At 41.0% G+C, this 25,814-nt stretch overlaps 1 protein-coding gene across 12 annotated transcripts in view; it reads left to right on the top strand.

Annotated features, from left to right (window-relative positions):
* The window catches only part of cacna1g (calcium channel, voltage-dependent, T type, alpha 1G subunit), a 213,037-nt gene that overhangs the window by 164,522 nt on the left and 22,701 nt on the right, over positions 1–25,814 (top strand). For 10 of the 12 annotated variants that reach the window (XM_049562754.1, XM_049562752.1, XM_049562757.1 and 7 more), the window contains 3 exons: positions 16,511–16,662; positions 19,756–19,865; positions 22,934–23,067. In XM_049562754.1, the coding sequence (XP_049418711.1) occupies positions 16,511–16,662; positions 19,756–19,865; positions 22,934–23,067 (396 nt within the window). The remainder of the gene's footprint in view (positions 1–16,510; positions 16,663–19,755; positions 19,866–22,933; positions 23,068–25,814) is intronic. The other 2 variants (XM_049562750.1, XM_049562747.1) reach the window with 1 other exon arrangement.

Genomic DNA, 25,814 nt, shown 5'->3' with positions numbered 1-25,814 from the left:
TTGCGTATTCTGTCTAAAGAAATAGTTAAAAACCCAAAGGGATTCTGTTGATGCTCATGTAAGATAGAGAAAAACCCACATCTTGACAGTGGACAAGCTAGAACTTATTCCATATCTCAGAGTCTTTGGGGAGCTCTATGAACAAGTAACATGAGTTTGGCAACTTTTGATCATTACATGGCAAACAGCTACCAAAGTAACCTTGTTTCCTAGAAATTTTGTTTATATACTACTCATTTGTTTTGCCAATTAAATTTTGTGGAAAGTGTTATTGCTGCCAGGATTATATTCAGTTGGAATGGTTTGAGGTGCCACACTCTTGTACTGTGTGGAAGTTGTGTGTGGGTGGTCTGGGTGGATGGTGGGTGTACTGCACAAAACTCAAGACTTTGGCACCAGAGGCTGGTGCCTCTTCTGAGTTCTGTGGGGATTTTAGGCAACAAAATCGCTTTGATTTAGTTTGAGGAAACATAGTTGTTTTTGGCGAAACTACATGTTTTATCTTCATTTTTTTCCAAAACTAAACCATAATCCTTGGGACACGGCTCAGGTCAGTGAGGGCTTATTACACACTGTATGCACAGCAGTCACTTACCGTTTGCACCCAAAACCTACACAAAAAATACAATTGTTATTGCGCTTTGTGCCATGTTTTAAGATAAATAACAGTCCATAAATGGTTTGGCCCATTGCTAACTTGAGTGGGAATAAAATAATTCAATGCTGCTCTTCTAGACTTTTCAAATGTTGTCTGACCTAATTGATCAAAGTCTGAGGGTTGTGGCCCTTAAAACAATTTAGCCACTGTTTTTCAGCTGCAACGGTCGGCATATGCTGCAGCAGAGCCATTAACGCAAGCACAAGATTATCACACTCTGTGGTAACTGCCAGAGAGCCCACATGTTCTCATGTGACAGACTGGCGTTCTTAATTTTGTTGTACTCCAACGAATGGCAGGAACCACTGCAAAGTTAAAATGGCTTGCTTCTGCAAGATTTGTCTTGGGTGGTCCAGTGGGTTCCCAATACCAAAAGAGTCCTCTATTCCACAGCACTGTAGCTCAATTACTTTTTGATTTAAAGCCCCGTGTAATATATATTCCCATTTGGATCACCTGCTAGTAATGTTATCATTCAGTGAACAGGCATTATCAGTGTTTTTCAGCCTCATATGGGTTAAAAAGGGCCTGCTACACCTCCTAGAGGGTCCTTATCAGCCTATTAAATTACCTTGGTTATTGTTAGGCACTGATTTCTCTCTGCCTCAAGTAACGTAACATTAGTATAAATAGCAATAAATTCCACCTGCAGAGAAAAACAACATTGAACTGTTTTAACTGAAGTACATAAGTTTGTCACATTATGTTATGTTATTTACATAAGTTATGGACAAAAGAGGCCCAAATGTTTCTGATGCTGTCCTTGGTGCTAACATACTAATCATCATAGATCTGTTGTCCACAGCTGCTTTTTACTTAGTATGAAAACCGTCTCTTTCAGTTCATTAAATCCCTGAAGCCATCTGAAGGCAGCCGGAGAGATATGTTGGTCAATCTGCAGCCTCTGATTGGAAAGTGCTGCACCAGAGCTCAGTGCCATTACTGGGGCCATCCACTGTTTTTACCTCCATTAACTTACACTCAAATGACACCAGGCTCCTACAAAATAACCTCACACACCTCCACACACATCAGTCAGTTGTACCTCAGCATTCTTTTTCTCTGCGTTTCATGTTTTAATCTTGAAACGCATTAAGGTGCAAACATGCAAACACATTGTTATTGTGTGTTCACATTGTGCCACTCTGCACCATCCAGACAACAATACGACCTCCTGAAGAATTGTGTTCTCATTTGTTAAGCTGTCATACCTCACTGTGATTGGCTGAGCTGTTACAGAGCTATGAAATCAGTGATATGACTGCTGAGAGTGTATTTACTTATCACCACATCCTCCGCTCTATATACTACCTCAGGCAGCTCTTTTACACTTTGCCCTGCTACACATATGTAAACCAAAATAGCAGGTGCACTTGGAGAGGCCCCCACAGTCCATGCACCCAAGACCTACCTCTTAAAATGGGGCCCATATTGTTATATTCCTGCATGACCTTTATGTTAGTTATGTTTGCTAAAGCATGCAGTCCCAAGGGGGACAGGGTCAAAAAACACATTGGTGTTGTCTCTGTACTCCAGAACATGGGTATTTAAAATGAAACAATAATTTTGAGTTCAAAGTACCAGCTTTAAGCATCCGTTTGAGGGTGTCCACATTATATAACCATGGGAGAGCTGTGCAAATTTAATTTGTCCTTTTGCGTGTGTGTGTGTGTGTGTGTGTGTGTGTGTGTGTGTGTGTGTGTGCGCGCTATGCCAGCACTGCTCCAATAAGTCAGTCAGAGAATTGTGGCTCTGCCATGATAACAGATGGCCCTCGACTTCTCAAACAAGCTGAACAGATCAACACTGTGGCCCAAGCAGCCCTGGCTGGGTCAGCCCCCACATGAATTCACTCTATCATACTGTAACACTCTCTCATCACATCTCACCCCAAACAGTCATCTTAGCAAGTTATACACATGCGTGGACAAAATTAAGGCTTACACCTCGAACACTGCAAACACATGCAAAGGTGTCTTTATAGCCACCTTAATATTTATTGTACATGGCTGTCTCACTGTATGTGTTTCTGTTGTGTGTTTGATTCAAGCTGCTGTGATTTTCAAGACTGTTACCCTTGAATTAAGTAATTTTGTTATTTTTGGCCAGGGAAGTAACAACCTCTCCCCCCTCGGCTGGTGGCCGTATGTTGCTTTGGAAACTCACATATTTAAGTGCTGATTGCCAGCAGTGCCAGGCACTATAGTAAGGCCACATCTTTTTGTGTTAATCCCCTCTCAAGTGCAGTGCACACTGAACCTGCAGTGATTCCTACAGCTTCTGTAAATCAAACTCCCACTCGGAGTCCAACAGCAGCTCTTCCCTGCTGTTGTCCCACTCATGGCTTCTGTATGTTACCAAGCTAACTACACACAGCCAGTGACTGTGATGGAGGCCCAACCTTAAAAATGCCTTGTGTAGGTTTTTTTTAATAAGGAAACAAATTTAGATTTACATTTGCTATTTTCCACTAAAACATACTGGGGCAAATTCACAAAGAATGGATTGCGGCCACTGATAGCACCATGAATTGAATCACTATCTGCTCCTGCTAATGATATTTCAGTGCAAACACACCTATCAGGTTTTGCATCTGAGTGCATTTTTGCCATTTTTAGCATCTGATCGCGATTGTCTTTGTAGCAAAGTATACTTTTTGCCTTTGCCCAAGAACACAGTAGACAGCAATGGCAGAGAGAAAAAATAAAAAACCTAAAATGCTTAGATCAGGTGCTTACTGACGAGGTGCTGAGGCATTCCTCAAAACTTACCACCAATTCTCTGATGACGTAAATAACTGTAACTGAAGTGTAACTATTGGCACTGATCTTTGTAAATTGCACTTGTTTTTGCTAACGGCCACAAGAGCCATGCCGGCATTTTGTGAATTTGCCCTGTTGTATGTATCCAGGAGACAAGATATATTTCCTTCCTAATAGAACATTTACAGAGACATTTTTGGAAGAATTTGAAACCTACATTGTTTACATCCATATTTGTCCTTTTCGTTCTGGCCTTTGTCGATGATGCAGAACAACCACTGCTCCACCCAGCCTCGTCTTGGAAAGGTGTTGGAAACATCAATAAGTCAAGACTGGTAAAAAGAAATTTCCGCACACTTACATCTGCAGTGTTTCACTTTAAAGTGGCCTTTGCAAAAAAATTCATACAAGGCAAAATTGCTCCTTTGCTTCGCTCCACTGGAGGTTCCTCCTTTCTCTCTGCCTGTGTGCATTTGGAATCGCGGCTACTTGAGTAATCAAATGATACTGTACTGCCATCAAATTGCACTCTAATGTAAGGCTGTTGACGGATTCAAAAATGCATAATGTGGAAACTGTTCTGAAAACTTACGTGACAGACAAACGTTTAGAGTCGGTATGTAAAAGTGATTGACACAATGTGAGGTTATAATTATTTTTGGATGAAAAATAGACTTGTGCGCAAAAGGTTTAACACACCTAGAAACATTGCACTAGCAATAGCAGGACAGGAAAGATGACTGTAAGCTAGCAAACATGGAATATGTACAGGGATTGAACAGGAGATTGACTGGCTTCTAGAGCCAACCCCTGGTGGCCATTCAAGGAACTGCAGTTTTTGGCACTTCAGCATTGGCTTCATTTTTCAGTCCTTGTATTGAACATATTTAATAGAACCTAAGGATACACACAGTGCGTCAGCCTATAACAAAAAGCATTAATTGGCCTAAACCTGAAAATGACCTGTCATATCTTATGATAATGATACTCACATGTGTCATTTGAGATGAAGAGCTTTTCCACAAGGTGTTTACATTATTTTGAATACTCCCTGTGGGTGAGTTCATTCCCATATTCGCTTAAGGGGTCATGGTAGAGTTAAGATGCAGCACAGTGACATTCAGCTTACTTCAGTGACAAAAGCTTGATCTGTTGCCTGCTTTTAAAAAAATAAGCTGTTTTAAATTCTAACAAGCCTATTATGTAATATATTTACAAGGAGCTTGCACTTTGGATTCCTATTTATCTCTGAAACAACCATTTTCTTTGCTATTGCATTTGAATTCTTAATGCAAATCACAAATTTGTGCATTGACCAAGTAATAAAATAAGTGACAACATACTGTTTGAGTAAAGGCATGACCGCATCTGATTGTATTAAACCTAATTAGAATACCTCAATCTTACATTTAGGATTATAGACTTTATAAAACTTTAAGAATCCCAAAAGCAGGTCAGATTTACTTTCAGGTTCACAAAGTTTTCCAACCTTTTGAACCTCCAAAATATACGTAAATCTTTTGCTAAGCTGCTGCATAATGTAAGTCTCTATATCTCAGGTCAGTCAGTTTTAGAGTCAGTAAGAAAATAGAATAGGGCTTTAAACTTTTATAATAGTTTTACCATTTTCACAAAGTAAGCTTACAGCTGTGCAGATAATGGAGTCAGCAGCTGATATGGACAATGTGACTGTTGTATTCTCCGTGTAGATTCATAAATCCTCATCACCTTGAGGTGGGTAAACAAAGTCATTTCATATGTTTTGCTGGTAATCGCCATTGTCACGACACGGCCAGCAGTCAACAGCAAAACAGGCACAATAGGATCACACGTCGTTTACCCTAGCACCAAACACACACAGACATGTGAAAACTTAAGTGTGGGTATATGCAAAGCAGTCTGGCATTCCATGAATAGCTGTTCTTCATCTATTAACACACACACACAAGAAGACACACAAGCTAGCCGGTGCCAATCCCTTGCTGTATCTGGGTCAGAGCGAACAGAGATGAATCTAACGGAAGTTTCCCATTGCCCCCCTTTCTTTCTTCTGTTCCTCTGTTGTAGAGATGTAATTAATAACACCAGTCCTTTGGGGAAAGGGCGAATAAGAGAGAGAGAGAGGGAAAGGAGGGGAAATCTCAGAGGAGAGGAGAAAGAGTGAGAGAAGTGACATACCTTGGCAAAAAGTGTCACAAATGCAGCTTCAGGGTGTAAAAGTTTGATGCCACAAGGTGTAGGTAGCAGTGTTAAGTGGAGTGTTAAATGTGATGAATCTTTCATAACTTTTTGGGGTTAACAGCAAATGGAAGCTGTGTTACTGCAACTGCTTGGGGGTGTGCCACAGGGTGTGTGACAAGGGTTCCTGATGTTACGTACACTTCTTCCGACCCAAAAACCGACATTGGTATCTTAAATTGTAATAGTAAAGTCAAACTTGACCACAAGAGGTAATAATGTTACTTCATTCAATAGGATAGCTAATGACGCTAATTTGCCTCCCAGAGACATTAAGTATGTGAGTTCATCCATTAATCTGGAGGCGTGACTGACGGATGATTGATATGTACTGAATAGGTGATACCAGAAACTGATGGATGATGTTGATGTGCCTGAAAAGAAAAATCGAAAGTAATATAATGAATAATAAATCTTATTAATTTCCACAGAAGGCAGTGTTGTGGCATTAATAATTGCTGTGAAAGAACACACAGTGTATAGTTAGTTTGATTGAAAAAGTATTTTGTGGGAAGAAAAACTGCCCCAACAACACTGCGCTATGAATGTTTCATGTTGGAAACTTTCTCTATGAATATTTCATCAACAGAAATGTCAAGGAGAGAACGGCACAGAGCAGAGTGGCAGACAGTCTCATAGTGTAGTGCTGCCCTGCTGCACTGAATGTGGTGATAAAGAGACATGAGGTGGACTTTGAATTTGTCTTTCTTGCTACTGAGCAGGAGAGTTCTCAATGCAGGGGGCCGAAACCAAAAGCTGGATCTTATCCTTTGTGTGAGTGTACATGCAGCATGTGGTTTATCCAAGGACAGGCCTTCAGTACAAATGCTGAAGTAGCAGATGAGCTGTGCGTGTGATTAAATCAGGCTGGATATGACACACAATCTGATTGTTGGACTGAGTTTAGTGTTAATTTAGGCATCACAACTAATCAGAAGTTGGACTTTGTCTGTTCCAGTTTGGGCCAGTTGCTGTTGAGAATTGGAAGATAAAATCTAACAACGTGTCGTGTTTAAGAATTATGATTTGATTTGATGAGTTAGATTTGTTGTTGGAATCAGGTCAGTGTGTTCAGTGTGTGTGTGTGTGTGTGTGTGTGTGTGTGTGTGTGTGATGAATATGATGTACTCAATTCCTGATCCTAGTAAGATTAGCTGGTGCCATTGGCATCAGCTAATGGAGATCCTTTAAAACAATTGAACGAATAAAAAAATAAATGTAAAGCTATAGAAGAAATAACAGTATAACAAGACTATGGTACTTTACATACAGGGACCGGTTTTTTTGCCTGAATAATTTACACATCATTCTTTTTTTTTCTCAAACTGTTGATTTGTCATGAGTTCTTCCACAAACACCGTGAATATTATTCAGTGGAAAAGCAATGTCATTTTTTGCAGAATTAGGTTAATTTTTCTGAGCTTTCGCATCAAGAAAAAGGCATCAACCGATCATCACTGCGTTTATACTTTTGAGAATTATAGAACAACACAGATGGCAAACTTTATTAGTCTTTTCAACCTTTATAAAAGCTGCTGCCAGATCCACTTCTTCCTTTCTTCCTTTTCAAAATAAAAGCCCTTGATTTACTACACTGCATAATTCGACCAGAGGGAACTCATATTCACTCAGAGCATTCTGATAAATGGAAACTAAAATAGCTAACAGTAGCTTAGGCTTTACAACTTACCTCAGAAAGACTGCCACGTCACTACTGTTAAGAATAATTCTGATGCAAAATATTCACCAGCCATGCTAAAGATAGAATGTTAAAATGCTAATGTGCTAATGCAGGCATAATGTTTGCCTTCTTAGTTTAGTGTGTTAGCATGCTAATATTAGCTAACTAACATAACACTGAGTGCAACAGAGTCTAATGGGATTGTAATTAGTTTGGTCATAAACCAAATTAATGGACAAATGGTGGCAGTAGATGAGACGTTAAGGGTAAACGATTATATACTTGATGTCTATACCAAGATTCACTGCAATCAGTCCAGCAATTGTTGAGATATTTCCCTCAAATCCAGAAATGTCAACCTCATGGTGGCGCTAGAGGACAAGTCAGGGGACCACCAAAGTCACTATGATTTATCCTTTGTAACCAGGAATGTCTATACAAAATTTAATGGCCAATCATCCAACAGTTGCTAAGAGAATTCATCCTGGACTTAAGTGGCAGACCAACAGACACACCATTAAAACAACATTGTGATCCTTAGAGTTGTGCCACTTGCATGGCAAGAACTAAATCTGTTATCCACTTCAGCGTGGCTTCCTTAACGCTCTCTGTAGAGTTTAGGTTCCTTGTTCTCCACTATCTCATTTCTGTTTCTTTCCTTTTTCCAAACAACTTGCAACATATACACAAACAGATACATATGTTTTTGATGAATGCCCATTTCTGTGTTGGTCCAGGAACTTGTGAGAATTTGTGTTCTCACACTCACAGTCTAAACAATGTCCGATGTGTTTCCCTCTGTAGTTTTTCAACATCTTCTCCTTCCTGGCTGTCAAGACTAAACAGTCAGTGAATGTTGGTGGAAATAGTGATCATGTGTGGGGTGTCCAGTCTTTGTTTCAATATTCTGTTCCCAGGTTTAGCGCTTAACTTGGAGGATTATGTTTGACAGAGTGAAGTAAACAACAAGATCTATTTTAGCTACTTTATGTCTGGTTTATAGCATGAATAGGTTTTACACCTTTTTAACCAAAACATCTCGCATGGAAGGGTAGAACCATTTCAAATCCAAGTACGGGTACATGAGAGTTAAAGACCTTTAACCAAGGAAGACTTTTCAGAGGATGTCTTCTTTTCTATTCTGTGTAGTTGACAGGGACTGTGTTGATATTGTTGCTCTGGAAATAAACATGGATTCCACAAAGGGAGAAAGGGTAAACACTTTGTCATTATACTGTTGAAAAGCTTCCCATCGGTCTGTACCTTGTCATCACCTGTTATCCCTGTTGCTCCGCCCTCCACTCACGCCGTCCAATCGCTTGCCTTCACCATTGAGTCCCCCATTTCAATTGGTCCATCCTGCTCAAGTATGACTCAGAAAGAGGTGTGTCAGTCTACCATGTGAACCAGCACAATGTGTGTTTGTGTGTTAAAGAGTGCAGATGAGTGTGTGTGTGTGTGTGTGTGTGTGTGTGTGTGTGTGTGTGTGTGTTTATCATGCCCTGTCATTTTAAATGATGTCACGTTATCTTATTTATTTGTCTGTTTTCCTCTGGACTCCTCAATTTGCTCTGCTGCTCCTCTCTGTTGTTCTTCAGTTGAATTTATTTCTCGTCTTTATCGTCTTTGTCTGTGTTCTCTCTGTGTCTCTCTCTCTCTGTGATTAATATTTAAACAAGACAGCAGAGCATTCGGGAATTCCAGTTAAATCTTTTTTTTTTTGATTGTTTTACACTAACTTTTTTTTTTTTTTTTTTTTAGACTCTGTGTTTGCTGGATTTCAAAATTAAACATCTAGTCCTTGACATTGACATATTTCTCCTGGCAGACACTGAGTCTCAAGGTTTACTACTGAGTCATTCACCATGAAGGACAGGGGTATAAAAGCAGCCGCCGCTGCCTCAGAAATGTGAAAATATAAATGTTTCTCTCTGACATTTTACTCATTTCCATCCAGATCATTTACCTTCAAAGTGCACTGTTGCTGCTTTTACTGCCCATGCCCTGCTCTTCCTTTCACAGCCATTCTTTTACCATCTGGGATCCAATCTTTAAGTCCCTACATCTCATCCATTCCCTTCAGCCATACCAATCCACACTTCTTACTCCAACATTCCAATTATCCGCAAATCTCTGATGGAACGCCCAAACCCATAGCGCCTTCAGATACATCCAGAGAAGATCCAGCTAAACAGAAACCATTGCACCGATGACTCAAAGTCATAGCAGTGTGTCGTGTTGTTTTTAGATTCATGGTGAGGCCTCCTTTTCATCGGAGTAGCTGGCACACATCCTTTCCACTTCACAACCAACTGCAGACACCCTCACTCAATCACCACATTGTGGACAGCTGTAGGTCCACTGTGTTTCAGATCCATTCTCTACATAACCAACGCAATCCAATCTGCGCTCACCCACACAGTCACAGTATACCCATAGTGCTGTACTGTGCCCTTCTTGCTCATCGGTCCCACAACAAAGGACCCTTACCGTGTCTGTATTTCCCAACAAAGACCGCCTCGGAAATGTATAGATTATGTTTTTGAGCGTGGCCGCGTCCAAAAGCAACTCCCAGACCAAATATCCAGCCTTTAACATCCTCACCCCCAAAGGTGAGTCGAGAGGCGGTGTCCACGAAGATGAAGGTGAGTGCACTGGACGGCAAAAAGAGGAATAAGGCTCTTGGGGTTGTTTTTGGACAGGGAATTATTTACATCTTGTGTTTTTCTTTGTCTAACAGTGTTTCCTTCTTCTTGTCTGTTGGACATCAGGAGGATTTTCATCTGGGAATTTAGATCTCCTTACAGTCAGTGAAGTTATTCAGTAAGCCTAAAACCGAACGTCCACTGGATCCTTTATATACCTTTTGTGCTGTGGCTCAGTCGCAGCTCCATCATTGTCCAGTGTTCACAGGAAACATTTCAGAAGCGAGAATCAGCAAACAAATTTCTAAAATAGTTACGAATTGTTTTGCCACACTCATTTAGTTGTGGTAATAGATGCTTTGTGGCTTTACTCAGTTTAATTATTAGACTATCCCACACCTGAATAGTAGACTATTTATAGGTTAGCCTACATTGATCACATTTATAAACGCATATTTTTTCTCTAAATGTTAGTCTTCCATCTTCACTGAACCATTTGTCTCACCCTAAAGCTGAGCGTCAGACGTGCCCAGTGAAGGTGGGGGGCTATGGCATTAAGAAAACAACCTTTTACCGTCTCCTGTGATCGCTCATTTTAAATGTCAGTGACTTTATGATAATGATACAAAAAAGGATTTCATCAGCACTGCTGGTTAACAAGTAGCAGTATTTATGAGCCATGATTAAATCATTATTTCATACTTGTTCTGTTGTCTGGCAGCAGACACAGAAAAATATATGAATGAGAACGATTACAATGTGGACTCTACTTAAAACATGGAGAGAAGAAGGTGACAGAACCAAGGTTTTAAGGGGACTTAAAACCTTGGTTCTGTCACCTCAGCCGCCATTGCAGAAATGTTCCAGCAGAAATATGATCTGAAATCTGGGAGAAATTAACATCTGCAACCAAGTTGGTGAAGATTCTCAGTGCTGAATCATAGGCAACTGGACTTCCTTGAGTTTCTTGAAGATGTTTCACCTCTCATCCAAGGGACAACACCCATTCACACCTGGACCCATCGAACCCTAACAACACACATGATGGTGGGTCAATGGCTCACATGTGACCTTAACGACTCTTAAGCCCCTTTTACACTGCCAGATTTTGGGAGGAGCTGTTGATGATGCCGCACGTGCGACCCACTGGCGGTGGATAAACCGCAAACAGTTGATAGCAGGAATTAGCGAGCAGGGGAAACGACAAACCTGACAGACACTGTAAAGATGAGCAACTGGGGAGACAAGGAATTGTGCGCAATCCTTGTACTCGCAAACTAAGAGGCCATTAACCATCAGATGACGGGGACAGTGAAGAACAGGCCGACTTATGAGAGAATCGCTGAAGGACTGACTAGCTGCGGCTTCCCTTCCACGTCACTGTTTACGTCACACGCTGAGCTACAGTACACATTTTGTTACTTGTTCACGCGCCCCATTGCCCCGAAAAAGGCACATTCTGTATAAACAAAATTAGGCAGGCGGCATTTTGCCACACTCCCCGATTTTGTTTTTGTACTGCCAATGCTGAAAAAAGACTGATTGGGCTTTCCTGCAAATTTGCACAATTCCTATCTAAAAAGGGCTTAAAACTCAGAGACTCAACGACTCTGTAATGGTTCACACCCACACAGGGTTTAAGCATGCGATTCTGCACCAGTCTGTTAGAACTGAAGAAGCCTCTTGGATGAGAGGTGAAACATCTTCAAGAAATTCAAGCAAGTCTAGTTGCCAATGATATAGCACTGCAACCAAGACTACATGTTTCCCTGATGTTAGCATAGCTACATGTAGCAGTGAAGGCTATGTAACATATACACTTGCAGTAATATGACTTGAGCAGATGACCATATAAAGAAATCGATCACGATCCAATGTCAGCTTATCTCAAAAGTAGAAAAAAGTTGGAGACAGTGGAGTGAAGCTTGAGGTTTTTGCTCATAGAGACTACTTTTACAAAGGTATACCTCATTATTTGAAACTCAGTCTGTCCTTTCAGTTTTGTTGTTTGCTAACTCTAAAGAGAATGAAGAGAAAGAAGTAGAGTAGGAAAATTGCTTCCTTTAAAAAATGCGTTTTCCTTGCTGTTCTGACAAATTAGTAACAAATTAAATACATTATTGGATTTTGATTTTATGGTAATTGCCAATAAATATAGGCATTTATATACATTTGCAAGTAAATGTCACGCTTCTCCAGCCAGAATAGACTCTTAAAGAGCTGGTAGTGAGACGCTTTGGTCATGGAGCCGGTGGACACTGCTACAACAGTTAGAATGGCAGCAAATCATCTCCAGCAGCCACAACAGAGAAAGATCGGTGGACATTGGTGATAAAAGAACTGGTTTGTGGCAAACTAGTTTGTTTTTGTGGGTCACCTAAGTATAAGAAGACAAATTGTATTCCATTTGGGTCACAAATATTCATACAATACCTTCTTTATACATTCTAGAAAGTTTATGTAGTGCAGTTATTTTAACACAATGAGATCTAAATCCCTGTGAGATGATTGTCCTGAGTGTTCTGTTAAATCTACACAGAATCTGTGTCAAATATGAGGATGGTGGTGCAGGGAGCAGGCATCATGACCTGCACAAAGAAGTTTGCAGGTTGTGACCCCTCTGTGCCTTTGCACCCATCCTCCGTCCCTGTCAAAATGATGTCAGAGCTGAGAGAGGAGGCTGCCACATCAGTGAAGGAGGGGAGGGAAAGGACAGGGAGCAAAAATGAAGGCTAAAAAAATCTCCTTCCAACTGAACATCTTTCCCATCTGTTGCTACCTTACTCAAAAGAAAATAATAATTCAGATGCCAGTATGACTCAAAGCAGGAGCAGCATAAACTCTGTTGCTCATTAAGAGCGGCTCTGCTCTTTTCTCTGAGGAGGAGAAAAGAGCAGTGGAAGTGAGATCAGGAGAATTGGGGCAGCAGTGTAATTTGGCTTCCTAAACTTTCACCTTTTCTTCACTCACTTCATTCCCTTCAGTCTCCTCTGGAGACTAGTTGAGCTTTAGCCAAAAGGTTTCTGTCTCTCTCTTTCCTTACAATTCTTCTCCCTTATTCCCCAATGTATTGTTCGGTCTCACCCTCTTTGCCCCATCCATAATATTAAGGGCAATGCTTACTTACTTCCTCAAATTACTTTTTTAGAGGGAAAGTGGACTAGTCTAGCATACTCACTTCAGCTATTCCATACTGTATCCAACACTTATTCTTGGTCCTGTATTTGCATGTATTTTATTGTATAGGAATATAAATGGGACAGCAGATATATACTATGCTAGGAAGAGAAAAAGCTGTGTGAAACAACACACTTAGATGAATGATGGTGTGTAGAAGAGGAGGTGAAACAAAGGGACTGTTGTTAGGTGAAAGTATGGCTCGCCAAGCACCTGCAGACAGTAAGTAGAACAGAATAAAAATAATGTTTTCTCATCCACAAATGATGGAGGATCTCGTAAATAGGAACTCCCAGTGAATGAACCAAATTGTTGCATCCCACAAGCTCTATGCCCAACTGTCCCGATTCAAAGACACATGCCCAGACACATTACCCAAGACGCTTCAAACCTGCTTTATCCTCTTGGTGGGCCACATGGTAAATCGTCAAAAAGTATAACCTCATTTATAAAAAGCAGCTGACAAGATGAGGGAGTATTGCTGCAGTGACAATTCCAGGACCTGTGGTGCTGAAAAGCAAGGCAGGTGACCGAGTATGTCATCCTGTTTTAGTGCATTTATTTGAAAAGTCAGGCCAAGCACTCCAGAGGCCACATTATTTTCAATTTCTGGCACGCACATCTCTGTAGGAGTTCAAGAGCAGTCAAACTCCAACCCTGGCTGCCCTGTGGTTCAGCGGCTAGCACCAGCATTCAGGTTCATCTCCCCTGTTGTCAATATCAATAATTACCAGCAGGTGCAAAATTAGCTTTCAGCAAAGATGACCCTGAACACAGATATAGAATAATTAACCTGAAGCTCAGCAGCAGTGCAGACCTCTGCCAAACCTCAGCAACTCTCCAACTTATAATGCTGTAGAGGGGCCATAGTTTATTGGATGCCCATTTAAGACAGGTATATTTTCTTAATATTCACCTATTCCAAGAATTATATAGGAAATTCTAAAAAGGCACTTCCCTGTTTTTTTCTCCACGGCCAGGTTTGATTTAGTTTTTGTTGTAATGCAAAGTCAGTAGTAGTAATAGTTAAAAGGAGGTTATGTTTTCGCCAGGGTTGGTCTGTTTGTCCGTTTGTCTGCAAAATAACTCGAAAAGTTCTGAACGGATTTTGATGAAATTTTCAGGAAAGGTTGATAATGGGACAAGGAAAAGATGATAAAATTTTGGTGGTGATCGGTTGAAGCGAAGTGGATAAAATAATAAAATGGTGGGAAATCCGAGCTGCTTGGCGGAGGTCTGCGCTCTCCAAGTGCTCTAGTTCTTTGGTGTATACCTTGAGAAATTCAGGATAATATATATTTCCACACTACTAATTCCATCAGTACAAGTCATGTGTTAGTTACTACTCTGCTTCTATGAGTTTCTCTCAATGAATATATATGTAGTGAAAGCACATTTGAAAAACTTAACAGCAACATCTCTATCCCGAAACTGTGATCCATTTCCTCAAAATAATCTACATTGGTACTGGTCACTTGGTCAACTAGGCTTGGGCGCTACCAAGCTAATATGGCATATCGGGGTATTTAGTACCAAATGTATAATTTTCAATACCATCAAAAGATGTTCCTCTTTCTAATAAACTGCTATGGAGATGCTGTATTTGGAAAAGTATTGTAGTGCACAGCACGCACCACCAGAGGTCAGACTCTACTGGTGGAACAAGCAGCTGAAAAAGATGAAAGAAAGATGGCAGCTGCAAGTGTTGGGGGTAACGTTACAGGACTAGTAATAAAGAATAATGCTTTTACCCCTTGAGATGACTTCTTCCAATTAGAAAAACAGTTAATTCAACAAGATTTTATTTGACACATCATTTCCGCCCAGTCCAGTGATGTGTTGGTATCCACCACAGAGTGTCACAGGTCCTCCATCATGCTTATTTCCTATCTATTATTCTATGGGCCATAAGTATTTAAACCCAACAAGAATTATCTAAGCAGGTTAACTGCATATTAGAAACACAGCATTGCTGCTAGACAGTGACATAAATGCTACAATGCCTTTTGTCACTATTAGCTCAGCATGTTATTTATTTTTTCTACACAATACCATCATATAATGTACTGTACACCGAGTGAAATGTCAGGAATAAATGAGAGTCTAAAAAAATAGACAACCCCAAGCCTTAGTGCCACAAATACAAAACTAACACGTTGAAATATTAACCTACGGTCACTGATACAATGAGAGTAGTCTTTGCTCTCCGTTGATAGTAACTGTGCACCTGGTAGGGTTTATCTCAAGAGATGAATTTCAATGCATATTTAACATCAGGGATGGATCGATGGACATTCTCCTTACAGACTCTGCTTACTCAGCTCTCCTGTCTTAATCCCTGATCTACAGAGAGAGTTTCTCCAGTAGGGAAACCACTAGGCACACAACATGAGTTGCACACAGGCATACACACTCGTGGGAATCGTTCCAGCTCAGCACAGCTGCAGCCACAGCAGCACACCTGGGCTAATTGGACAGGAGAGGGAGCGCTCCCAACACCCAAAGGACGTTTGCCTTTTGAGTGTGTATCGTGTGTGTGCGTAGCTCCCTTTTCTGTGTGACCTAGAGCCTCTCCTTCACTGATAGAATGAAAAGGTGATAGATAGTGCAAGCCTGCTCCCTGTTCCTCATCCCAACTCCCAGCCCATCTATCCATCCATCCTCTCTGGATGGAGGGAACAAAGTGATGAATGAGTGTGGAAAACTTTTCTCCTACATTATATTCTTTTCCTGAGAGGAGCGAAGTGAAGGAAATAAAGGGAGGCTGAGTCACATGACGATCAGAGAGACAGAGAGAGAGATGGCCATATCTCCAGACCGAAATATCCCTGACAGCAACCTCCTCCACTGAGTCACACACACACACACACACACACACACACACACACACACACACATTGAGAAATGCTGTTTATCTCCCATCACACTCACTCAGGGGAGAGTTCATTTAAACAATTGTTGATCAGAGATGAGATTTGATTTGATTAGTCATGACTACAGACCACAGGAGGGCTTGGCTGGAGTCTCTCTTTCTCTCTGCCCATTATCTGATCCGCCTTCCTTAATCCCTTCACATCTCTCCTTACATATCTCTTATTTTCAATGTGAGTCAACCACCTTGAGTGACAGAAGGGTGTTTTCGTGTTTCACTAACCCCTTTTTTTAAGCAGCTTTGGAGGCTTCAGTCCTCAACACAGCAGGTCTACTGTGTAGTGTCCCAGTATATTACCTCCTATCTCACTTGTTGAATGCCACCCCCTCCCTCCTCCTCCTACCCCACTCCCTGCAACCCCCCCCCCCCCCCGCCCTCCCTACCCCTACCCCCCCACCTACTTCCCACTTCCAACAGAAGCTCAGAGTAAACCCTACTACTCAGATTACTCCCCCATTCGCCGACTCATCCACAAGATGTGCACCAGCCCCCACCTGGATCTGTTCATCACTGTCGTCATAGGACTCAACGTCATCACCATGTCCATGGAGCACTACAAGCAGCCCAAGGTCAGATCTGGGGGGGGAGGAAGGTGGGGTAATGATGGGCTCTTTGCTTCAAATGTTCATACCTGCGCTTGAATAATAATTGCAAATTTGTCCTAGAGTTTGTCTTATTGGTCACTCAATGCAGTACCATTTCAGATAAAGTGACATCTGCAGTTGGATACAATGCAGCCTGTTTGCATACTGTGTTAGTCCTACAGCGACAAGGGGTGGGAATCACCAAAGGCCCCACAGTACGATATTATCACGATACTTAAGTCAGGATACAATACTATTGCAATTTTAAATGTGTTGCGATATATTTAAAATTGCAATAACATGTATTGCAATATATTGAGATTTATTACCTTTTTCAAGTGCAAATTATGTCCCCAAAGGAAAATTTATCTGATAAGATAAAGTTTACAGTCAGTTCATCTTACTTCGGTCATTTTTATTGCGGCAAAAATGTATCTAGTGGACTGAAAAAGCAATTGATTTCATTATTCTAGTGGGCTACTAAAAGTTTCATTTGTATTTGCAAAATTTATTCAAAATGTATTATTTATTTAGTGAAAAAAGAGATACTTGGTGTCCGCGTAACAATACAATATTGCCACACAAAAATAGTGTGATACTATGCTGTACTGATTATTTTCCCCAACCCTAGCAGTGACTGAAAACTGCATAACTGATTCCAGTGCGTTGGTACAGTGTAGATTTAGTCTCTGGTTGTAACTGTTTGAAAGACATTTTCACCGTGCCACATATAATATTCAGGCAAAAATACAAAATTCTGCCAGATGTTTTATTTTCATTTATTTATATGGCATAAATATTATTAAATGAAAAAACTGAACATTGGCACGGAATATTTGCTATCTTAAAAAATATCACTATCTACACTGGCCTTTAAAACGTGTCACTGGATTATTACTTTTAATGTGCGTTTAAATGAGGGCGCGTTTACCGCATTCACGAGAAGAGGGCCCCCCCCCAATTGTATCATTCATGACCTAATAAGTGGAAATTTTCTGAGAGTTTACAACTTTGCATACACAACTTCCCATGTCGTAAACAAGTTCTCACGAGCTACATTCGCAGCATAAATCTTTCTGGAACCAAGGTTTATGGCTTCACAGGACTTCAGATAGTGTAAGTTATATAATATGTGCCAATAATAATAACATGCCAATAATAATAAAAAATAGCCTTTCAAAAACACCCTTCCTCCCTTCTTTAAACAAGGGTAAGGAAAGGGATCAGGTCAACAGAAAAATAAATAAAAATAAGATAAGAATTGTTTGCTAAGAAAGGCAATGATGAACTATGAAAGAAAAAAAATAAACATAAAACTTTTAGTCAATAAAAGAGAAAAAGCCATAAAAAAGGGTTAGAATTAATCCTTCAAACTGTATAAATTTAAGGTAATCGTGGGTACAACAAATTCCGCCAATCTTGTACACCAAAAAGGTAATACAAATCATATGTATCCAAAGTATCCACATCAAGGTCTGCCATGGATACTGATATTTATAGCCCATATGTTAATCGCCACCAGGCAGGTGTTCCAGCTAGGATTTGTCCTCCACTCATTAGAAATATCTCTATTGCTTCAACATATTGTTGACCACCTGCTTGATCAGAACTCTAAGTTGGAGGCAGAACAAAAGATGGTTAAGGGCGGCAGAGGGAGAGCTGGTATTTAGTAAAATTCCACCAGAACAAAAGAGACAAAGAGATGCAGCACAAAAGAGAGAGGAACCAGCTGAAGAAAAAATGACAAGAATACAGTGAGGGGTTACAGGACAGATTAAGATGTAGAATGGCATAGTAGATGGGAATGGAATAGAGGAGGAGGATGTAAGGATGTTACGTAGGAAGAATAGAATAATAGTGTGGGAAGAATAGGACTTTTGGTAAAGTAAAGGGTTTTTATGGAACAGAGGTTGTTGGGTAGAATTTTAGACTGTATAAAAATAGTGGATGCAGTTACCTAATCAATGATGTCATTGCAGTAGCACCTTGCCAATCGACGGCACCCACCTCTTACTTAAAGCAGCCACGCCCTTAATTATACATAACTTTAAGTCTTTATGAAAGTAAACGGGTGAGTTCAATCCATCAAAGTTCAGTTCAAATCCATCCCCTGTACAGTTGACAGTAATGGAGAATTTAGCTCTAGAGACCAAAAGTGTTTTTGTACCAGACTGTAAACTTGTTTATGTCTGCTGTAAAGTTGGATATTTTAACATGGTTGTCTATGGGGCTTGACTCACTTTTTTGACTCAAGTGGCCACTGCAGGAACTGTAGTTTTGGCACTTCAGTGCCAACCCCAGAGATTGCTGCTTGGCTAGATTAGAGGATACTTAAGTCAGAGATGTCAAAGACTTGACCAGTGTTACACAGATAATGAAAGGCTTTTTGGTAGAATAGAGTCTCTAGGTAGAGGAGGGTCTTTGGTTAGTGTAGAGAGCTGTGATGTTGAGCAGGTTGTTGGGTAGCATAGAAAACAGTGAAGTAAGGAGACATATCAGAAACTGGAACTAGCTGTGAGTTAATGAATTGCCACCAGTGAGGATTGTGTGAAATCTCCGTTGACCACCAGTTCTCTTGCTGTCTCGCTGCTAAAGGTCAGTTTTTACATGCAGATGGGCACTCTAAATTCTCCCACAGGCAAAAATGGACACTTTGATTCTAATGGCCTTTTCATGGAGAGTGAGGGAGGGAGGAGTGGAGGGCGATGTGAGTGATCTATTAATGGAAAAGCTAATTCAGGAGAAGAGGATAGAGTTTACAATATGGACCTTGAAGACTGTAAATGCAGAAAAAATATGTATGTAGAGCAAGAAATATCCACCATAGCAGGCCATTAGTGTAACTGAATCACACTAAAATGGTTTTCCTTTTAAAAAGTGAAAAACATTTCTGTAGGGTGAGATCATTTCATTGGTTTTCAGTGCAGTTTCAGCACATTTCAATAAACGAGTGGCAATGAAACCCACAGCTCCCTCTGCTAAGACAACAGCAAATTTAATGTGAGGTTTACTGACTTGTTATGATTGATACTTGTGTACTTTATTGATCTTTAATATTTCTCTCCCTGAAATCCTCAGGAGTTGGACAAGGCATTGGAGATCTGTAACTACATCTTCACCCTCATCTTTGTGCTGGAATCCGTCTTCAAGCTGGTGGCCTTCGGCTTCCGACGCTTCTTCAAGGACAAGTTAGTATTTAACTACCATGCTTCCCATAGTAACGCAGTGACCTCTCTCAAACATCTCCAACACAGATCAGACAGTAATCCTGAATAAACATTTATCTCCCCGTTTAGGGTTTTGACATTTTAGTGGACGTGATATTGTAATAGAGCGGCTGTTAAAGGTACCGTTCTTTAACCTCTGAGTCATGTGGAAAATCTGAGGCAGCGTTCAGAGGGCTCAAATGAGCTTTTTCTAAGGTGCTCCAGTGGATGGTTCTCAGTGAGCCTGTATGAATACAAACGGCCTCGTTAAACACCCATAAAACACGCTGCCTTAGATGATTTCATAGCCTTGAAATCCCTGGCTTCCCGCTGAAAACCACACAATAATGCACAAACACAATCACAACAGCACAAATATAAACTACCACACATCACATGTAAGTGAATACACACACTAACACACACACCTCATCAGAGGCATCATGTTTTTGGACTAGTGCTGACCACCAAGGGCTCCATGATGTCCATTCTCTTTGCCAGAGTAGACAATTATCCTTTTTGCATTTTGGCTGAAGTCCAGTTTGATATTACCTCAATACACATATACTCACACACAGGTACACACAAACACAGCATTCAGCCAAGACCTCCAGGACTAATTTGAAAATCTCATTGGCTTGTAAGTTGATTTTCTTGTGTTGATTCACACACTTTGGGTATCTAAATGAGGATGTGAGGGACATACTACAGAGTGGACTCTGAAACCTGCTCATAGAGAAGAAACAATAGACACTGACAGACCTGATTAATACGACCACCCACTACTGACTTTTACTCTCATATTGTTCCAAACATTTTCTTTCAGTGCATATTTATTGCACAGAGGCTGGAAAATTAGTTTTGGTCCCAACACTTTGATCTCAAGTCAAGTTACAGTACCTGGGAAAGAAAGTAGCTTGCTGACTCCTGATCTGAGTGTGCCAATTCATCATTATGATACACTAAAATAAAATGATACCATTGCTGCTGTTTAAATCTGCCTCATAATACTGAAATAGTCTGCACGCTCCCATGCATCCACATTGAATTGTCTCTAAATTTAAAGTTTATGTGATTAGTTAACTGTGTGTGTCAAACACTCACCCCGTAGGCTTGGAAGCTTGTAAAAATCTTGTTGTTTGCTCCTTCACAAAGCGCTGCAGCTGTCGGCAGCTTAGGTTCCTGTCAGTTACACTGAATTCCAGTGACAGGTTTTTATACCAGAAAAAAAGTTTCAAGATGTCCATAAGAACCAATTAAACTACTTCTGCAGCACTTCTATTGTCAATCTTCTTTTTGTCCATCCAAATGATTACTATGTTTCCAGGACTCATTAAGATATGTTCATTAAAATAAAGTGTAGCTTAACACACAGCTTCTGTTTATTGCTCTGACTAAGCATGCATGTGCAGACAGATAAAGTAATTTCAAATCAACAGGACTGTCAAGGCCCCTGATCAGTATAGCGCAGAACTACATTGTTCTATTCCTGACAAAAGTCTGATATCTTGTACTTTACAAATGTATTACTGTTGTCAATAAAACCACACCAAAACCAAGAATGGTTCCAAGAAGATATTGGACATACAAAAAGAAATAGTTTCAAACTGTGGGAAAGACACTTGTTAGCTTTCCAAACATTAGATGAGACCAATGCCTCTCTTGTGTCTCCACAAAAATATGACTTTAGAGCCAGTAGATGGTTAGCTAAAGACTGGAAATGGTGGAAAAGCTAGCCTTCTCTGTCAGAAGGTAACAAAACCCTCCTACTAGCACCCCCAAAACCTCAAAAAACACATTATATATTGTCACCGTGAGGTTCCAGGAAAACAATGCGCCCAGCTAAGAACAGTCTGGCACATAACTCTTTGTAAAACAGCAACTTCTGTTACTTTTGGTTTTATAGGGATTAACCCAGGGGTGGAGCCAGATGTAAACATGTGGGGCTCAGCCCAACGGTAGGGGGGTCTGGGGCATGCCCCCCCAGGGAGAATTTTCTTCCCATTTCAACAGCTTTATGCACTATTTTTCAAGCCATTGAGATAATAAAATGCCTAAAATGTATTTTGAGCCACAATGGATCATTTGGTAACTTTTCAAGCAATAGACTATGACACACCGTCCACCTCAGGAACACCTGGGAAAGTGCAGAGGGTGAGGCTAATGCATGTAGCCATGCTACACCTGCTGATGACTTAGAGATACAGACATGCACAAACAAGAGAAGACCCAAAAATATTCACAGAATTATCTCCAGTCCAAATCCAATGTATGTAGCAAGGAGTTCATGCTCCATCCCTTTAAGCTAAAGGGGCCTTGGCCTGAAAAACATTGAAGATGCTTGCTATGACGTGCTGATTAGTGAGCTTTACAGGTGCTGGCAGGTGGTCTCTGCTACCTTTGAAAGAGCCAGGCTAGCTGTTTCCTCCTTATTCCAGTCTTGGTGCTAAGCTAAGATAACCTCTTCTGGATGTGGTATTTATCCTCTCATGCTTGGTTAGTTCTTTAGGTACAGAGCTTCTTTAAACTGAAACTTTAGTAATATGAAAAATGTACACAAGATTTACACACACTCTTAAAACCAAGAGCCAAAATTAGTGCATGAATTTTTTTATTGGCAGATGTCAGCACAGGTGTTCACTTGTACTTGTACTTGACACTTTTGTGTCCCTTCATTGGTGAAGCGCGTTGAGGATGGCAGGTGCTGAAACATATCTGCTATAATGAGTTGAACTGATTCTGGCTTTGCTTTCCCAAGAGTGAGGGCCTCTGGGAATTCAGTAATTCAGAAGTATTTGTTTCGAAGTCAAAATTGAGTTGCAAGTCTTGCTAATCTTATCAAGTCTAAAGTTATCATATTTAGGTCCAGGTCATTTGACTCGAGTTCACATCTCCATACCAAAGAAAATGACTTATCAGAAATGATTGATGATATGTGCAGATCAGTTTTTGCAACCAGTTTATCAGAGGTTTCAGTGGGAAAAAAGTGATCTAAGTCAGAGGCAGGCACTGATGTGTGTGTGTGTGTGTGTGTGTGTGTGTGTGTGTAGGTGGAACCTGCTGGATCTGGCCATTGTGCTGCTGTCCATCATGGGCATCACTCTGGAGGAGATTGACGGCAAAGCTTCACTGCCCATCAACCCCACCATTATCCGCATCATGAGAGTGCTGAGGATTGCACGAGGTATGAACACCGTCCCTCTCCCCCCATCCATCCATCCAACCACCCACCCACCCATCCCTTCCCCTCCCTGACATACCTTCCCACAGACAAAGACACACTCTGTTCCTCTCTTTCACAGTGCTGTACTTTTAAGATGCCTTGTAAAACAGCCACGTCCCTGGGACTCCCCTCTTTATCACTTTTGCATGGCAGGTCTCAGTGGGGTTCAGGCAGGGTGTGAGTCGACCAGATGGCACAGAGAAACACAGTAAGCTGGCAAACGCAGCACTGAGAAGCAGCAGAGAGTTAAAATGTAGAGACAAAGACTGAGGAATGGGAGAGATGAGGAAAGATAGCTCAGGGTGGAGGAGAGTCAAGACACATTATGACAGTAAGTGAATTAAGCAGCGAGAAACTGAGACTAGGTATGGAGGGAATAATTGAGAGGAGAGGTGGAAGAGAGGAGAAATAAAAGGAGGAGGCGGGGGTGATAAATAACTTCTGACCTGAAAATAGATTATGAGAAGATGGAAAGAAGTTGGAAAGAGGAGCAGTTGATGTTAGAGTGAAAAAAGTTGAGATGAAGTGAATGAGGAGATAAATGAACAGAGGAAAGGTATGTCGTGGGTGAGAGAGACATACAGTATTTCTGGAGAGAGAATAAAGGGTTGAAATGGGTGGAGAAGGCTCAGAATTAGGATGGTCGAGCTAAAGAGACAGGTTGGATTTGGCAGGAGGTAAGAAGAGGACAGAGAAAGCAAAACTGTCTGTGTGCTTTAGGCTGATTACTGTCCAGGTAATTAAAGATAAGAGAGGGTTTGAGGGAAGGAAACAGGACTAAGAGGAGAGGAGACCCGACAGAAAGAGGAGATAAGACAGACAGGAGGGAAGCTCATCTGTTTTGTCTGATTACTGATCGTGTAATAAAAGAAGTAGCAGGGAAGTCGTTATTGATTACTGTCACACAGAAGGCACGGGCACAAACACATGCTCTTGTGTGTAATGTGTGTGTGTGTGTGTGTGTGTGTGTGTGTGTGTTTGGCTGGGTACAATAGTTGGCTCGTTTTCTATCTGGCATCAACATGCATATCATGTTCCATGTTCAGACTGCATCAGTTACACACTGGCTCCATTGTAATCACATTTTATCACAATCTGTCCTCGCCAGTGTTGATGTACAAGTTACCTCTTCGGTTTAGAGCTGAACTTTTCATCTCACATTCCGATTTAAACAACTTTGTTCTATTCAAACTGCCTAACAATAGCTATCTAAATTGTTAATATATAGTTTTTCAGTATCCTTTTTAACTCTTTTGCTAAAAGCAAAAACGGTGAAACACAAAACCTTAAGACACCCTTTACACCCTTTATTAAAATGCATCTTGTGTCCAGATTGTTTTAGATATGTTGATTAATACATGTCTCCAGTATCCATATTGAGATCCATATTCAGATCACAACTTATCATCTTCATCATCATCGATTCCACTGTTGTCATCCTCATTGCAGCTGGCACTGTTGGTGGAGTCCATGCTAATGTTAGCATCTTCAGAATCCTCTGACACCTCCGTCACCATGGCAAAATGTGGGTTGATCACCCAGCAGCGCATGCAGTCTATCAAAAAATGGGCAAGTTACCCTGCCCCTGCCACTATTCATGTTGCTATCCTTTGCTGTTCTGTATTTGAATTTATTAAAGGATAGCCCCTTGAGATGTAGCATCTCATTTTCAAGGGGGTCCCTATGCTAGCTAGTACCGCCCCCTGAAAGTCAAAGATTCAAATAATCAGTCAGAGCTCCCTCATTCCACTTAGATTCCTTCAAGTCAAGCAGTGGTTTCTTTTTTTGTCATTCAGTGTGCAGTGTAGGTTGTTTCAGTCCCCAGATTTAGCTGCAAAGTGTCCAGTACAGACAGCTGTGGGCCCAGACCCAGGGTAAGATGGAGGAAGCTGCCCACAGGAAGAGAGGCTCAAAGATAACGTTATCTTCTGCCTACTGCTTTGAAGCAGTGAATTTACAGCTCGCAGCAACTTTGGCCAACATTTGATATCTAGTGTCAGCAAAAAATCGTTAGTGTAGTCATCTTGCATTAGCTCGGAGGGCTAAGTTGGCCTGAATGCCGCTGTCACCCTGACAGTTCCACTGAACCTTGCTCAAATTCTCAAGCTCTTCATGAAAAAAAGAATTAAAAGTCAAATATTCCTATTGAACTATTCTGAGTCGGGTATAGCCCTAATGCCAGTTTCATTTGTTACTTTTTCATTGCCATTGTAGCCAGGACTGCTTGTAGCCATTCTCATCCATTTGCTTAGCCATTCTTTCATAAATGGCTCAGTTCCAATATGAATTGCCATGTCTTGCTTGTATAATTTTGTGGGACCACACTGAAAGCAGACATTGGTCTCGTCTGGACTCCATTCAGGGGTGCCTTGAATATTCATAAGCTTCATGTTCAAGTTAGACATGATTCCATATCTTTTCCCATGTGGATAGAAATCCCAAGTGCACTTATGTTCAGTGTGGTCACAATGTGTCCCTGACCACCTCCAGAGGTGGTTTGGCTGATCCAATCACAATCCATCCTCAAAGCGTTTTGGGTGCATTTACGCCTCATGTTGTCAGGCACTATCTGATTGCAATCCGATCACCCAAAATGCAGTTCAATGCAAGACGTAAAGAGGGTCTACCAGATGCAACAGTACTATAGTTAGAGAGTGAGAGAGATGTCAATCAATCCCAGTTTGTGACACCAACAAGGTCCTGAGGAG

The sequence above is a fragment of the Epinephelus fuscoguttatus genome, linkage group LG20 (assembly GCF_011397635.1).
Source record: "Epinephelus fuscoguttatus linkage group LG20, E.fuscoguttatus.final_Chr_v1".
Classification (NCBI taxonomy): Eukaryota; Metazoa; Chordata; class Actinopteri; order Perciformes; family Serranidae; genus Epinephelus; species Epinephelus fuscoguttatus.
The sequence above is the reverse complement of the archived record's forward strand: the minus strand, read 5'-3'. Positions and strand labels throughout refer to the sequence as shown.